The 17,049-nt window shown below is 55.2% G+C and overlaps 5 protein-coding genes across 5 annotated transcripts; 3 read left to right on the top strand and 2 right to left on the bottom strand.

Annotated features, from left to right (window-relative positions):
- Positions 1-268: 268 nt before the first annotated feature.
- SPBR_06364 (uncharacterized protein) lies at positions 269-4,807 on the top strand (the record flags this gene model as incomplete). The annotated part of the gene is made up of 1 exon (XM_040764621.1): positions 269-4,807. One exon carries the CDS (start codon positions 269-271, stop codon positions 4,805-4,807), a length of 4,539 nt encoding a protein of 1,512 aa, XP_040617779.1.
- A 1,382-nt stretch (positions 4,808-6,189) lies between these two features.
- Positions 6,190-7,292, top strand: SPBR_07498 (glycoside hydrolase family 5 protein; the record flags this gene model as incomplete). The annotated part of the gene is made up of 2 exons (XM_040765752.1): positions 6,190-6,800; positions 6,866-7,292. 2 exons carry the CDS (start codon positions 6,190-6,192, stop codon positions 7,290-7,292), a joined length of 1,038 nt encoding a protein of 345 aa, XP_040617778.1.
- A 1,493-nt stretch (positions 7,293-8,785) lies between these two features.
- Positions 8,786-10,607, top strand: SPBR_06965 (uncharacterized protein; the record flags this gene model as incomplete). Its single annotated transcript, XM_040765221.1, has 2 exons — positions 8,786-8,817; positions 8,882-10,607. The coding sequence occupies 2 exons, from the start codon at positions 8,786-8,788 to the stop codon at positions 10,605-10,607; spliced, it is 1,758 nt and encodes a 585-aa protein (XP_040617777.1).
- Positions 10,608-11,556: 949 nt separating this feature from the next.
- Positions 11,557-13,443, bottom strand: SPBR_06932 (uncharacterized protein; the record flags this gene model as incomplete). Its single annotated transcript, XM_040765188.1, has 1 exon — positions 11,557-13,443. One exon carries the CDS (start codon positions 13,441-13,443, stop codon positions 11,557-11,559), a length of 1,887 nt encoding a protein of 628 aa, XP_040617776.1.
- Positions 13,444-15,967: 2,524 nt separating this feature from the next.
- Positions 15,968-16,446, bottom strand: SPBR_07952 (uncharacterized protein; the record flags this gene model as incomplete). Its single annotated transcript, XM_040766205.1, has 2 exons — positions 15,968-16,079; positions 16,160-16,446. 2 exons carry the CDS (start codon positions 16,444-16,446, stop codon positions 15,968-15,970), a joined length of 399 nt encoding a protein of 132 aa, XP_040617775.1.
- Positions 16,447-17,049: the final 603 nt, after the last annotated feature.

The raw sequence follows: 17,049 nt of genomic DNA, 5'->3' as shown, positions 1-17,049 counted from the left end.
CCCCTTCTCAAGCAAAAGGAACTTGGCTCTCAGCCGCCATCAAGCATATTCCTCACCTTCTGTCCAAGGAGCTCTGCTCTCACACTCCACAGTAACTTTCTGTGGACGAGGCAGTTTTCTGTCCTGTCTTTTTTGATATCTTGAACCACTTGTCGATTCTGTCCAAATTTTCACCTTGGGCAGTTTTTGGTTCTATCCATTCTTTTATTGAGTTCTTTGGACTCCGTCCCTTCTCTCTATATTATACACTTTTCATATACCAGCCACAATGCTTCCCTCGTGGTTGTCGTCGTCGGCGGCCGCCGGCCTGCTGCTGCTGTCCTCAGGGCTGATCAGCGGTGTTGATGCCCGCTTCAAGCTGCGTCAGCCTGCGGCTCCCCACTACAAGAGCCGTGACGGTGACTGCCCCATATCCTGTATCAAGGCCGGGCCCGACCCGGCCAACTGGCCGGTGTACCGCAGCGTAGAACAGCTGAGCCGCTGCTCGGAGACCATCTTCTACCACATTTCGCTCTACGATAACGTCGACAAGGACGACTCACACCATCGCATCTTTGCGTGTTCGTCGTTCGGCTCCCACAAACCGGCCTCGCCGGCCCACTCCAACAAGATCGTCACCCAGGTGGCCACCAACGCCACCTTCACCGTCGGCCACTGGGACGACAACTCGCCTACCAACGTCGACCTGCGCACCATGTCTGCGCAGGTGCGCCGCTTCCTGAGTGCTGGCTACCAGGCTGCCAACAACGGCAGCCACACCGCCCAGCCGCAAACGCAGGTGCTGTTTGCTCAGACCCGCGGCAGCACCATGGGTCTGTACGTCGGCAAGGACGTGCAGAATATGGCGTCCGTGGTGCAAGCCCTGTCGACACTGGAGAAGACCATGACAGCCTCAAACGAGACACACGGCACCGTGGCGCTCGAGCTGTGTGGCGCCGAGTACGATGCCGACCACTTGATCGGCTTCGTGGCGACGAGCAACTCGTCGTTTGAGGCAGTGCAGAATGTGATGCAGTCGTGGTCCAAGGCCACGTGCATTGACTTCAACTCGACGCAGACGTTCGTCAGCCCCGTTGGTTACACGACACCCCTGACGCCGCCGGCCAGCACGGGCTCGCTGAACAGCACTCTCTCCGCGGCCAAGAGCGGCCTGGGTCTAGGCGCCCGCTCCCACGCCCACGCCCGCGCCCACATTGCGGCTCGCTCCAGCCCGCTCCTGTCCCCACGTGCCGATTGTACGACCGTACAGGTCGTCTACGGCGACGGCTGCGGCACGCTGGCCACCAAGTGCGGCATCTCTGGCGCGGACTTCACTAAGTACAACCCCGGCGCGACGTTCTGCTCGGACCTCAAGCCCGGCCAGCACGTGTGCTGCTCGGCGGGCACGCTGCCCGACTTTTCACCCAAGCCTAACGCGGATGGCTCGTGCTATGCCTACACCGTCCAGGCCAACGACAACTGTGCCACCATCGGCGCATCGTTTGACCTCACCAACGACCAGATCGAAGGCTTTAACAACGACACGTGGGGCTGGCAGGGCTGCGGCAACGTGCTCCTAGGCGCCGTCATCTGTTTAAGCACGGGTTCTCCCCCGTTCCCGTCGTCCTTGTCCACTGCTGTCTGCGGCCCTCAGGTGCCCGGCACTGTGCCGGGCCCCGGTGGCACCTTTAACCTGTCGGGTCTCAACCCCTGCCCGCTCAACGCCTGCTGCGACATCTGGGGCGAGTGTGGTATCACGGCGGAGTTCTGCACGGATACCAGCCTAGGGCCCCCGGGAACGGCCAAGAACGGTACCTACGGCTGTATCTCTAACTGCGGCACAGACGTGGTGAAGGGCCCCGGGCCAGCGAATCCGATCAAGATTGCTTATTACGAGGGCTACGGTATGGACCGCGCTTGTTTATACCAGGACATTTCGCAACTTAGTACCGACTACACACATGTGCACTTCGCGTTTGCGACGTTGGATCCAAACACGTACGCCGTGTCGACCGGTTCTACGTCTAGCACCTTTGAATTTAACAACTTCGTGAGGCTCGGCTCAAGTTTCCACCGTGTGTTAACGTTCGGTGGCTGGGCCTTTTCGACCGACCCGAGCACATATCTTATCTTCCGTAACGGTGTGACGGCAGCCAACCGCGTGGCTATGGCTACGTCTATGGCAAACTACGTCAAACAGTATAACCTCGACGGTGTCGATATTGACTGGGAGTACCCGGGCGCACCCGACATCCCGGGCATCCCGCCCGCCAGCCTCGACGACGGCGAGAATTACCTAGCCTTCCTCGCGGTGCTTAAGAACCTGTTACCCGGCAAGACAGTCAGTATCGCAGCACCCGCATCCTACTGGTACCTCAAAGGCTTTCCTATCGCCGAAATCTCCAAGATCGTCGACTACATTGTGTTCATGACGTACGATCTACACGGCCAGTGGGACACCAACAATGCCTACTCGCAAGAGGGCTGCTCGACCGGCAACTGCTTGCGTAGCCACGTTAACCTGACGGAGACCATGACCTCGCTGGCTATGATCACCAAGGCCGGTGTCCCATCCGCTAAGGTGGTCGTCGGCGTCACCAGCTACGGCCGCTCTTTCGGTATGAACGACGGCAGCTGTTACGGGCCCGAGTGCACCTTTGGCGGCACCGCGCTGGAATCCACGGCGACCCCTGGCCCTTGTACGAACACGGCGGGCTACATCGCCGACGCGGAGATCAGCGACATTGTCTCCGGCACGGACTCGAACAGCGGCAAGCGCGCCGCCTCCAGCCGCATCAACCAAAATTTCTACGACAAGGACAGCGACAGCCAGATCACCGTGTACGACGGCAACCAGTGGGTGGCGTATATGACGCCGGACATTCTGGCCTCGCGCCAAACACTCTACTCTGGGCTGGGCCTTGGCGGCACGACCAACTGGGCCACCGATCTGGAGACGTACAACGAGGTGCCCGGCGACATGCCGACGTGGGACGAGTTCCTCCTGAACGTCAAGGCCGGCGTCAATCCGCTGTCGCTAGCGATTGATCCCGGCAGCCTCACGGGCAACTGGACAAAGCTGGACTGCTCCAACATTGCTGTGGTCAGCACGGAGAACATGACGTCAGAAGAGCGGTGGAACGAGCTGGACGGACCCGACGCGTGGGCCGACGTAATCGACCATTGGAACAAGGTCGACAAGGCGGTAGGAGGTGAACTCTACCTGAGCCGGTCCATCAGCACGTCCATCAATGGTCCCGAGTTGAGCAACTGCGGCGTGATCGGTCGGACCGCCAACTGCGAGCAAATCTTAGTGTGCAAAGACATCTACCCCACGACTGGCTCGGGCCCTGTTGCCTACGAGCTGTGGAACTCGATGGCGTATTTGCACGAGATCTACGGCACCTTCTACGACGCGCTCGTGGCTGCGGCGGCACTGACGTTCGACCCGTCCTATGGGGAGTTTGAGAACACCTTTGCGCCGGTGAAGCCGTCTGATGAACTGTGGATCAGCATTCTACTGGATGTTGCCAACCTGGTGGGCACAATTGCCGTTGCGGGTTACTTTAACTCCATCCTTAAGGGCCTTCCCTTCTTCAAGGCCAACGGCATACAGTACGACAACTACAAGGATTCGGCCAAGGCCCTCGTTAGCTTCGCCGTCGGCATCACGGGCGACTATGTCACGGGCAACGAAGGCAGCTGGACGGCCGGGTCGCAGACCTCCTTCAGCGCCTACCTCGGCCAAGTGGTCAGTATTTGGGTCAACTCGACCGAAAACCAGGTCGCGGCCCTTTACAGCGGCTCTACAGACACGCTCCCTATCTTGACGAGTTTGATTGCCAAGGGCCAGATGATTGAGGGTGACAACGGCTCCGGTACCCGGGACGGCTCTATGCCGGACGTAGGCGCGTCCGACGAGACCACGGGAGAGATCCGGTCCAGTATCGCGTACGGCTTCTACGGCTATGCCATCCCGGCCGTGTGGTCCGCGTCCGGTGCGGGAGTGTTCGTGCTCGATACGGGCGCCGACTGCAGCAACCTCAACGTCGTGTCCCAGTACGTCGACGACAGTATCCAAAAGCAGGCCATGGGCTGTATCGATAACCACTTGTACTTCCTCGTGTACCCAGACGGCCCTAGTAGTACTACGTGCCCTGCCGACGGCTCGTGTCTCGACAATTCCTTCTCGTTGCCCGACGGCGTCGACCAGATGGACGGCACTAAGTGGGGCGGCGTCACTGTCACCGACCTCATCCAGGGCTCCGTTAACACGTTTAAGGCTAACGGCAACAAGAACGGCGGCAAGACCGCCAACCCGGGCGATGACACCACGTTAAACAACCTCTACGACCAGGACATCACCACCGCAGGTTACGTCCGCCTGCCCGTGTGCAGCGGCGACACGGCGTACTGGAACTGGGAGGAGTACAGCGACCGCACGCTGGAATCGTGGCCCTGCTACGTGCCGCCGCCAAAAGACGATTGCCAGGCGTCCAGCTTCATCGACCAGACCAGCGGCGCATCGCCCAGCGTTAGCGACTGCATGCAGATCGTCAACAACATTATAAACACCGACGGCGAGTGGACCACGCAGGTGGTCGGCAAGCGTCAACGCGCTCTGGTGAAGTACGGCGGCTGTGCGTTCGGCGTGCAGGCCACAAACACGCACGGCAACGTCAACTTCAAGGTGGCCGCCTCAGATATTGTCGACATCATCCAGGAGTCGATCAAGCAGTTTGGCGGCAGCGGTCAGGTCGGTGCAAAGGGCTACATGGACTGCAAGGGTAACATCAACTCGCAGGACATTGAGTGGGGTCTCTACTAAATGGCATGTGAGGCAAGGAGGAAGGATAGAGGGCGGGGGTTCAGTTAACGACAATTCTCTTGTCTGGAGTGGGGGCGGGGTGTTTTTTTTATATTTGTGGGAGGTTTCATCTCTTTCTCTCTCTCTCCATCTCCGTTTTATTAACTCCCCTTCTTTTAATTCTGCTTTTTGTCCCCTCGCACTCTTTTGGTGTTTATTTTGTATCATGTAAATACCAGACTTTTCCGCAGATCAAGATAACGCAACTGGGTATTTATGCATCTAGCCAGTGAACAAAGGCAAACATGCTCGAGAAGACGGAGCTAAAGCGGTTCGTGATAGTGGAGATGTTGCGGACCACGTCGTGGCACTGGCACAGAACCGAGGGATGACGGTCGTGAATGTGGCTATGGACGCCGGGATGTGGCTGAGACAAAATTCACATGCCTTGGGAGCTGCGAGAAAGACACGACAATAAACCCGACTAGCATGTTAGTCCGCGACACGCCGGTGTTCTTTTTCCCACCGTTGTGCCAAGAACATTGGCAGTGCGCGATCTTATATGGATCTGGTTTGTGGCCGATCGCTTCAACATACGATTAGGCTGTGGTCTCCGCTTATTGTCCCGTTGCCACCAGCCCCTGCAGCTGAAGCATTGAAACATGAAACAAAGCCAGCGTCTTACAGCAAAACGCGCCGCCTAGTTAGCCAATTGCCAGCAAGTTACCAGAATACGTAAGGCGTAAATGGACTGTGTAGCTGCCGCCGCCAGTGCCTTCTTCTCTGCTTGTCCCTTTTTTCCCCTTCCGTCTCCACTGACGAATGCAGGGGAAAATGTTTAGCGCTCCTCAACGCGCTGCTACCAACGAACACCGGCGTATTGTATCCCTGACGGCGGCCCTTTTTGGTCCTCCTTCCTTGGCTAGACAGCCTCCGACTGGCCGGCCCTCATCCCTTTCACAGGGAAACGGCAAACAACCCCCACGAACGCACGAGGATGGTCGTCTGCGCTTTAAACTTTTACCGTGGCAAACAGCCACAGCGTGGAATTCGAGTAGTTACAGGGAGTATGGCCAGGGATGTTGCCTTATTTTGTACTTTCTTTCTACTTATTGTTCTATTTCGTTTTTTTTTTTCGATTCTGTCTGCTCGCTCCACACGGGATACGAGAGAAGGATAAAACCAGCGTCCTCGCTGCTTCTCGTGCGAGCAAGCACAAAGCCCTTTTGTCTTCATCCCCGTTTGTCGTTCTTTTCGCCGTGCAGAGTCTGTCACCACCGTGTTTGAATGCCCTCTGGCTGGTCCAAGCATTCTTCTTTCTTTCCTTTGTAGAGTCGTTTTTCTGTCTCTGTTCCCTCATACAGCATAGACTATTCACGAACGTTCCCACGGAGGTTTCGACAATGTTCTCAACGCTCTCTCTTTTCGTGGCCTCTCTGGCCGTGCAGGTCGCGGCCCTGCCCAGTGCCAATCGCACGGGCGTCCGCTATATTGGCGCCAACATTGCCGGATTTGATTTCGGCATCACGATGCAGGGCGTCCAGACTCTTTCCTCCATACAACCTCCTCTTCTCAACGTCTCTGGCATCGACGGTGCCGGTCAGATGCACCACTTTGTCCGGAACGACGGCTTCAACATCTTCCGCCTACCGGTCGGTTGGCAGTACCTCGTTAACAGCACTCCTGGTGGCGAGCTCGATGCGGCTAATTTTGCCGAGTACAACACCCTCGTGCAGTCGTGCCTCAACACCACGGCCCACTGCATCGTCGACGTGCACAACTACGCACGCTGGGAAGGCCAAATCATTGGCCAGGGTGGCCCGTCCAACGAACAATTTGCCAGCTTGTGGTCTCAACTTGCGACGAAATATGCCAACAACAGCCGTGTCCTGTTTGGCATCATGAACGAGCCGCACGATCTGGATGTTTCCGCCTGGGTCGACACTGTCCAGACCGTCGTCACCGCCATCCGCAAGGTGGCCCCGAAACAGACTATTCTTTTGCCGGGCAGCAAGTACGTTCTACTATTGTCTACCGCGCATAGTGTATACATGCAAAGTCCACTAACAGCAAATGCAGTTTCACAAGTGCTGGCGCCATGGCTGGTGTTGCTGGCCCGCTTCTTCTTGACGTGAAGAACCCCGACAACTCAACCAGTGGCCTCGTTTTTGACGTGCACCAGTACCTGGACTACGACTACTCTGGAACACACACCACCTGCGTCACAAATGCCATCTCTTCGTTCCAACCACTGGCCACGTGGCTGCGGGCAAATGGCCGTCAAGCATTTACCACTGAGACTGGTGGCGGCAACACCCCATCCTGCGTTCAATACGTGTGCGAGCTGATGAAGTTCCTGAACACAAATAGCGATGTCTTTTTAGGCACCGTGGCATGGGCAGCAGGCTCGTTTGACCCGTCTACGTACGAATTGAGCGTCGTGCCCACTCGGACGGGCTTGACTTGGACCGACAGCGACCTGGTGACGTCGTGCTTAAAGCGGTAGTTGGATGCCGGAATCTGTTTGCACTGCACTGTACATATTTCTTTCATTTTGACTTTTTCAACCCTCTTTTGTTCTTGCACTCATTAGACTTTTTTGTCTCGATTTTTTTGGTCGGTATTGACACCAATGTCTTGCTACCGCTTTTCTTCCATCTTCATCATGCAATAGAATTTTCTTTAGCTCTGCCTGCCAATTGTCGTTCTTCACATTCCGTTCTATTCTGGCTTATACTTTCCAGGACCTGTCACACCGGGTTTTGTTAAGAACGATGTAATTTCCAAATCTGCATTTGGTTGTCGGTACTCCGGATGAGCAGACAGCGCGATGCAAACAACATGGCAAATGGACATGCTGCCCATTGCCGGCACCCAAACTCCCAATCGCAATGCCAACGCACCGACGCCAAGGCGTCCCTCGCTGCTCATAATCTTTTTGGTGTCAGAGGCTACGTGGCCGTCGTCGCGGCTGGCGGCGGTGGATTGAGGTTTATGATTTGCAAGGTTCTTTTTGACTGTGTTTCTTGTACCGTTTTGTTCTGCTGGTTGTTGGATTACTGACTGATGTTTCACGAAAATCAGGGTCTCGTGAAAAATGGTGCAAAGGTCTATGTAGTGGCGTTATCAACCGACCTTATCGATGGCTGTGTAGCCGAAATGAACGGACACGAGCGACGCCGGATCGGCGACAAAGTATGCATGTGATGTATCAAGCAGGAAGCAGTCGCCGAGCTGGCTGCGTATATAGCCGGACGCGAGGACCGAGTCGACCTCTTGGTCTCCAATGATGGCATACGACGTGGTCCGCCGATTAAATGCGACGTACCGACACCGCCGTTGGTCGAGCTCCAAGCCAGCATGTAGTCGACGCATCACTCGGACTGGGCATCGTCATTCGTTGTGAACACAACTGCGCATTATTTTCTGTCAGTGGAACTTTTGCCACAGCAAGCCAGATATTTCAGGGTCAAGGCCGCCGCACTGGTCGAGGCAACACCATCATCACAAGCTCGTGCGCCAGCATGCACAATGTCGATCTGACGAGCTACGCAGCCAGCAAAGTTGCCACGGACCAGTTAGCACGGCTTCTGGCGGTCAAGCTTTCACGCCTTTCCGTCCATGTCAACAGTATCAATCCCGGGTGTAAAATTTGGCACGTCGGTCGTCTCGGATGCCGAAACGACATTCACTAATATTCCAGTCGTCCGGAGCAAAATGAATCCTTTTGGCGCAGACGACAATATGTTCAGCAACCTTTTTGACAAGGTGCCTGCAAAGCGCGGCGGTGACGACATTGACGGGAATCAATTTGTGTATTGATGGCGGTCGTATTTGCTAGCCAATAGACAGCAGTAAGATTGTCGTGGGCGAGATCGGAGGTGGGGGGAGGGGATGGACCGATAACGACATATATTTCGATATTTTTAAACCCTGGCTTGTAGCTCATACTTGGCAATACCGTAGACAGCATCTCCAACCACCTCGAATCACACAATAATGTCCATTGTCGTCATTCCCGGCGCCCCCCTGTATGTTGTTTTTATCTGCCCATAAAACAACCGTTTTGTAATCTCACCAGCTCACATGTATTAGGCCCGAGCTATCAGACAGCGACCTGGACGGCCTCCTGGCTGCTCTGAATGTCCGCAATGTCTCGCCTACAGACAAAGCGGCGTACAAGCCCGTTCTGCAATCGTTCATGGCAGTGATGAACAAAGTCGGTGCAGAACCGGACTACACCCCACCGGCATTGGTGCCGGAGCCGTCATCGGCAGACCACAGCTTCCGAAGGCCGACTCTTGCCGAGAACCCAATGAATGCGTGGAGTCATGTATTTAATACGCCACTCACCGATACATCTCCATCTTCTTCGACGTCTGGCCTGCTACAGGGCCGTGTCTTCGCAGTTAAGGACATTATCTCGGTTGCGGGCTTGCCAACGACCATCGGCCTATCGCCACAGCTCTTTGCAGGTGGACAGTACCAGCCCGCCGATATCAATGCCACCGTAGTGTCGCGCATCCTGGCCGCCGGAGCTGTGATTCGAGGAACGTCCACGTGCGAGGGCTGGTGTGCATCCCCGTTATCGCATACATCCTTTTCTGGTCACGTCCACAACCCGTGGCTCCACGGACACACTTCGGGAGGTAGCAGCAGCGGGTCGGCCGCATTGGTTGCCGCCCATCATATGAAAAGGATATTTCCCGTCGATACGGCTCTGCGAGAGCCAACGGGAGCTGTCCTCACGGCTGAAATTGCCCTCGGAAGCGACCAGGCCGGGTCGGTGCGTATTCCTTCCAGCTACTGTGGCATATATGGTTTCAAGCCGACATTTGGCCTTGTGCCGTACACAGGAGCTGCTGCCATGTCGCCCATGATAGACCACCTCGGCCCCATGGCAGCATCTCTCGAGGACGTCGCTGCGGCGCTAGAGACTATTGCAGGGTACGACGGTCTGGACCCTCGCATGTCTCCCGAGTCACCGCTGCGGGTCAACGTGATGCCGTACGCGGCCATCTTGGCAGACTTCCGCAGCAGAAATGTGGCCGAGCTGGGCACTTGGAAGATCGGACTGCTCCGTGAAGGCTTCGAAATGACGGGAGTGGCAGACGCCGTTCGTGATACGGTGATAACCGCCGCTCAAAAGTATTTTGAGGCTGCGGGGGCACAGGTTATTCACGTCTCTGTCCCTGCCCATGCCAACGGTGCCGTTCTGTGGAATGCTTCAACACGGCCGTCAATGGCTACGTGGTTACTACAAGGCCGCGGATCGGGCCACCTTACGTATGTGCCACAGCACATTCAGCCTGTGACTGGTCAGCTACCGTTGCCTGAAGGAGAAGCTGGGCTGCAAACAGCATCGGTTCTGAACGAGCACACCCCTGCTGCGGTCAATATTCTCCTTAGCCAGCAAGTGACCAACTCGCTTCTGACACCCGGCCTCGAAGCAAAGGCGCACCGGCGAGTATTGGGTCTTCGTGCTGAGTATGATGCCGCGCTGGATGAGGTCGATGTTCTCATCACGCCCTGTGCACCCAGTGTTGCCCGTCCACTGCCCTCCGCTTCGGCATCTGTGGCTGACAAGCTCGCATATGCAATTGGCACAACCAACAATACAGCGCCCTTTAATGCCACCGGCCATCCGGCTATTAACGTGCCCTGTGGCTTCTTGCCGTCTCCTGAGCGACCAGATGCCCTATTGCCGGTGGGAATGCAAGTTATTGGGAAGCGCTTCGAAGACAATAAGGTTATCCTGGCTGCGGCTTTGTTCGAGCGCGGACGACACATTGTCAGTTTGGGGGATATTCACCGGCAGTGAAGCTGGCAAGCGGGTGTGTTTTGGAAGATTATTAAATCAGCAGGTACATTTTATCTAAAGTATACTGGCCGGACAAATTTGTGACATAGGAGACACTGAAATTATAATTTACAGCCAGACATTAAATTCTGAGAACCTCATTGTACGTCCATTGGGTGTCAACTATTGGCACCAGAGCCTGCCAAGTGACCCCAAATTGACGGAACAATCTGCCAGTAGGATCATAGTCGCCTCTCGCCGGGAGACGACAACAATGATACGATAGTCTTTCAGCGCCGTTGGCAAAAGTGTAAGTGTTCTGCAGTGTAGTCTTTCTTCCGGACGGGTTTACCATGGTGTATGCTACTGAGACCGAGGGCAAGACAAACAAATAATTTCGTTTTACTTGTTCCCGGTGGCGTCATACACAATATACACCTCTAGGAAATCTACTACTCTTAAAATTTCGCACACACACACACAGTTAGTTCTGTTACAGTTTATTCCCCGGAGGGCTCTGAGACGCCAATAACCTGGACTGGTTCAGAAAAGGCGAATAATAACAACAACAAATCCGTTACTCTGCGTTTCATCATTTGAGTCGTTTTGTTACAAATTTCATTGTGCCTCTACATATTTTACCTGGCTGAAACCCCTTTTTTTTGGTTTTCTCCAAACAAGCATATGCTATTTGACCCATTTACCCACGGCTTGACTACGCTTGCTATACAGCATTGAATTGTTAAAGTGAAATACTTCTAGTCGATTATGCTGCACGAGATTGAATATTAAAATTTGACAAAAAAAATAGACGCTAATAGTACTCCAATACGGGAATAGGAACAGTATGAAAATCTTCTTGGAGGGGGAGAAGCAACCCTGAGGGAACCATGTAAACATGTGCACGCCACAAAAAGAAAAAAAAACGCCGTACAATGCCATTACTCTCAACAACCTTACCCCGAAGGCCTCAGTAATACTCTGGTAAACTGCCAAAGCTCGGCGCGGAGCCGCCACAGTTAAAGGAGCGCTTGTATGCGACCTGGGGCATGAAACCACCCTGCAGGCCGGCCTGGTAGCTCCAGAGCGGTGCGTTCTCCGTCTTCCAGGTCCAGTAAAACCAGCCCCAGGCGGTCTCATAGGCAGACATCTGGGCCTGGGCAAAGGTCAAAAGGAACGTCTTGTAGTCGTCCGAGTAGCTGGACACCGGCTGGTTGGCCATGGTGCAGCTGCACTGACTGTTTTTGGTCGGGCAGGCAGGCGTGGCCTTGCCGGAGAAGTTGCCAGTCCACCGGGCACCGTTGCCGACGCCGTTTACCCACTGGGCGCAGTCGGTGTCGGCCTGGGACCACTCGCCAACCATCGTGGGGCCGAAGCCGGTGTCCGTGTTGATGCTGTCGGAAAGCTGGCCCACAAAGGTCGAGCAGACAAAGTCGACCTTCTTGGCGTGGGCGAAAACAATCAAGTTGGTGTCGAAGATGGTGTACTCGTGCACATCGACCACGAGGCCGTTGCCATGGCCCTGCAGATTGCCCTGCCAAGCTGGCAGGCCGCGCAGAGCCTCGCTGAAGACCTGGGTAGCGGCCACACCGTTGTCGGACACAATCTTGACGGCCGATGCGGTCCAGTCGGAGAGCTTGCTCTGGGGAATGGTGATGCCGGGCTCGTTGACGAGGCCGTAAAAGGCAATGACGTTCTTGTAGCGGTCCTGGGCGAAAAACTTGGATAGCTGGTCGTGGATGTCGAGCGAGCGCTGCGCGTTGGTGTTGCCGTCGGTGCCTATGATCCAGTTGATGTTGCCGGAGCGGCCGCTGTGGTTCCAGCCGTTCTGGCTGCCGGGCACGGCGTGCAGGTCGAGGTTTACACGCAGACCGTGCTTCCGCGCCCACTCAATGGCACGCAGCAGGTACCGCCAAGAGATGCCGAGCACGTACGGGTCGCCCGGGTACGTGGTGACGGCCCAGTACGAGTAGGGGATGCGGACATGGGAGAGACCGGCGGAAGCAATGTCGGCAAAATCCTGCTCGGTTATGAACGTGGCATAGTGCTTCTCGAGCGTCGCAGCGGCCTGCTCGGGGCCGAGATGAGCACAGAGCGTGTACTCGTCCGAGACACCGGCGCCGGCCGGATAGTTGAAGAGCGAAGGCGTGATGAAGGGCTCGAGAGAGAACCAACCGCCCAGGTTCACGGCACGGATGGGGTTATCGGAGTAAGAGCCCCACGGCTTGTTGAGGGCCGGCACATTGGGGTTGGCTTGCTTCGAGTCGTCCCAGGTGGAGTTGAGGCCGACAATAGACAGGTTGCCTATGGTCTCGGAGGTGTAGGTGCAGTTGAAGTCGGTCATGTCGAGCCACGTCGTCGGGTCGTTGTAAGTCCCCTGCACTGAAGCGGGGATATCCTTCTTGGTCGAGCAGGCGCCGGCCGTCGGGGAGGCGGTTGCTTTGGTTGACGTCTTTGTGCTAGTGGGTTTGGACGTCGCTTTTGCAGTCGCGCTCGTTGCTGTGTGTGTCGGGTCGACACCGGCGGCCACGCTGCTGCTAGATGCAGACGCCGAGGCCGCGGCAGGCGTGTCGTTGACGGTCGCCTTGTTGTGGTTGCTCGTGTGGATGATGTTCTTGGCCACCAGGACACCAACAACGATGCCGCCTATGGCGAGAGTGGTCGCGATTCCGCCGATGAGGAGCCACATGGGCTTCCTGCTCTTTCGTGGCACCTTCTCGCTCAGTGCTGCGCCGCCCGCCGACCCATGGAGGACGCTATGCAGCTTGTCGGTGCTGCCGCCGTATGGCGTGCTGAGCTGGTCGGTGCTGCCAAACTCGCTGGGCCGAAGGCCCTCGTGCATGGCGTACGAGTTCATGTGTGCGTCGTAGGCCTGCCCAAATTTGTGCAAAGGGTAAACGAGTGACTGGAGGGACGAACCGCTCCGAAAATGCGCAAATCAGGCCTGGTCGTGTTAGTGATGCGTCGAGAAACAAGAAAACCGAAGTCAGGGGTCGAGCTTGCCAGAGAGGCTGCGTAAACAGACCACCTACAGAAAACGCCAACCAGAACAAGGCAAACAAAGCAGGCAAAGCACTGTGGTAAAGAAGGAAAAGAACAAGAGGCGACGGAGGGCCAGCTAAGATGCCGCACGTTTTACTGGGGGCGCCGACATTACATATGTCGTGGTACATTCGTACTCAGTAATGCTTCCGCACGCCGTACGTTTGTCCACTGTCAACAAAAGAACAAGAAAATACGGTTATGCTTATTTCCCTGCGCTAGTTCGCCCGAGTTTGTCTTGGCGACGCGCCTGTTCCTTCTCGTGTCGTGGTTTAATTTTAAAATAGCCACGTTCAGCAGGGACCGACAGGGACCATCTGCATCACGCCCCTCCACTAATACGGCAGGACGGCCTGGTCCAAGACCGTTGACAGAGCCCAACAACTCCAGGGCTCTGAGCGGTTCAGCACGGGCCTCGCGTTTACTGTTCGGAGTTCTGCTTTAAAATAATAAAAGGAGAATGGCGAAAGTGATATGGGAACGATCCAAATACGAGAGGCACAGAATTACGGATGACAGACCCGATGCAAACGACATCGCCAAAGGAGCACTCTAACCGCAGACAGGTCTGGCGGCGCCGTATTGAGCGAAGAGCAGCTTGGCCCAGGCGATTGCCCTCGCTGCAGTGTCGTATTTTGATCTTAAGGATTCGGTGCGCGCTGCATTTGTAGCACCTAGTGCCAATGTGACATTCCATCCTCCTCATTCCTCATTCCCCATTCCCATCAGGCTGTTTTCGGCGCGGCGGCATCTTGGGGCCCGCTTTTGTCTCCTGAAGCAAAATACAGACGACCGTAACCAAAAGGGGCAGCACTGCGACGGCGCAGCAAACTTGAGCGAGCAAATTTGTATCTTACCAGCCATATGAGAGACCAGTGAGCAAGGAGCAAACCAAAGACAAAGGTGACAGCAGGTCTCATCTCGCCAAGGCCATCCAAGCCCCCTACTTGAATGTCAGGTGCTGGCTCTTCCCGTGTCCGCTCACGGCCGCTTTCGGATTTTCCTCTGTCCTGCCAGTCAATTTGCCGACACGAGAGGCTGAGACAGGGGTTACTTTTCAGTGACACCCACTTCAAGCTCAGCACCGAGACTTTCTAGGGTCCAACAGTCGACTGTGCGCAAATTAACTGGCAAATTTATGGAATAATGCACGTCGACAACACTGATTGTAAATGCATCGTGTGAGGGCGACCACGGAAAGTGACACTTCGCACCATATGAGCTGGCAATGTCTTTCCTTGCGGCGCAGGTCAACGGTGAAGGCATTTTGCCGCTCAACAAATACGACCAGCATAAAGGTACTCTTCGACATCAGCCGGACAAGGTCGACCTCACACAATTCCCAACAAGCAGTACTATCTGTCGTTATTTGGCATTATATTGCTCTTTCATGAGAAAGCCAGCAGTGAACACACGGCTTGTCGGCGCCCTAAAGGAACGCCTTTCGTCACCAGCTTCAGACTCATCTCAGCGCCGCATTGTAGACCTTGGGTACCAGTATGTTAACCGCACCAAATACAACATACAGTTGTTGCCAAATACATGACTCCAAGATACAGTTAAACCTCCTACTTTAAAGGTTGTTCCCCGTTAGTCTCGGCTCTCGTCACAGTGAGAGCAGATCACCACTTTCTACGTTAACGCCGCCCTCCGCACTCTACACTTCCCAGGCTGACTAGCCTTTGCCCCGGACTGTCGTCGAGTATCACTTGGAATGCCGTATCCGCCTTAATATGAGCAAATCAAAACATGGCATTGCATTTAACGGCCGAATTGGCCCGCGCCTGATACAACATCGTTTCCTCGATTCCCTGGCCAGAGGGACGAGCGAGCAAGATCCAAATTGAGGCTCCTAGACACCTGGCCGACGGGTGAAAATATAGTTCCAAGGAGCAGCGTCGGGACCATAGGAGAGCCATTGCCAGGACTGTACGATGGCGGATGGTCACACGGTCCCATCCAGATCTTTCAGGACTTCAAATACCTCGTTTATAGTCTGGGCATGACGGTGTGTTACGAACGGTCTCAGCAAAGAAGGCATGCAGTCATCTAGGACAGGCAACCACGATACTGACGCAGCGTCGAGGCTGATAAACATATTTGTATAAAAGAAGAAAGCACATCGCGGTGTCTTGGCGCAGCCGGGACCGCCATTAAAACGTAAGTCTTCCCAAAAGATAAGTCAACCAATTCACCATCCGACCTTGCCCATGTGGACCACAAAACCCCATATTGCCACCATGGTATACAAGACACAAAAAGAAAACATCAAGACGTCCAAGAAAACTTGCAGCTAGAACAAAAAAACGCATGTCGCATAAAACAGAAACGAGGCATTGTTAGAAGGCCACGGCATAGCTATACTTATCTGACACATAAGCGTCAGGCTTCGTAGGCATGACATTCTCCATCGCATCACGGACCTCGAACTCTTCCATTACGGCACCGAAACTGAATGTGTAAGCAAGGGAACAAACCGAACAGGCGTGCGTGTGTGTGTGTGTTGTACAAGCATGGGATTGAATGCGTACCCGTAGCAGCGGACCTTGCTGCTCAGCTCCTCAGTCAAGCGTTGAAAGTCCTTTTCTGTGAGTTCGGCCAGGCGCGGGTGTGCCAGCACCATGCCCCATGCCATCACGGGTGTGATTTCACCGTCGAGGTTGAGCTTGGCGCTGAGGGCCAGCAGAGTGTTCAGGTCTGCCTTGGAGAGCTCCCACGTCCGCTGGCCGGATCCGATGTCTGCACCCTTGACATTGCTGTACCCAAAAGGGATTTCGGACGTCAGTTCCGGGAACGGCTCGGGCGGGCACGTTGCCATCAGCGCATGGCCGCATGGCTCTCCGCCGGCTTCGACTCCGCGTTCAAGCAACCATGGCAGGTGGTCCATGCACGGCTTTTCGAGCCTGTTTTTGACCAATTGCAAAAAATAAAATCCAACGTTAGCCATACTGTCGCCGAGTCCGTCCCTTCGGTGTATTCTTGTGTTTCTCGGTGGCACATCGTCTGCTTTACCGCCATGTCCTTACCCTCCAGGAGATCGTGTAGGCATTGGGGTAAAGGGGAGGGCATAGCAATGGATGAACCCCGGGGTAGAAGCACATGGCACACGGACCGCTCAAAAGCCTATGCCAATATACCGCCAACGTCACCACCCGCCGCAGGGAAACGCCATCAAGCGTCTTTGATATCCTTGTGCACATAGCCGGCCTCCTTTTCTTGATGCTGAGGCTGAGAAATGTTCCGACAATGCCAATTAGAGGCGCACGTGTACAAAAACAAGTTGTTGCTTGCTAGGGCGGTTGCTAGTCTGACAACGGGCCAGCATGGGAAGAGGCAGAAACGGTGGGCAATATGGCGGGTAGAGACGAGGATAACACGGCGCAAGGCTCCAGATGAGCCATAGCCAGCCAGGAAGGAGGAG

This window comes from Sporothrix brasiliensis (assembly GCF_000820605.1).
Source record: "Sporothrix brasiliensis 5110 chromosome Unknown Cont20, whole genome shotgun sequence".
Lineage (NCBI taxonomy): Eukaryota > Fungi > Ascomycota > Sordariomycetes > Ophiostomatales > Ophiostomataceae > Sporothrix > Sporothrix brasiliensis.
This window is presented reverse-complemented; position numbering and strand designations above follow the sequence as displayed.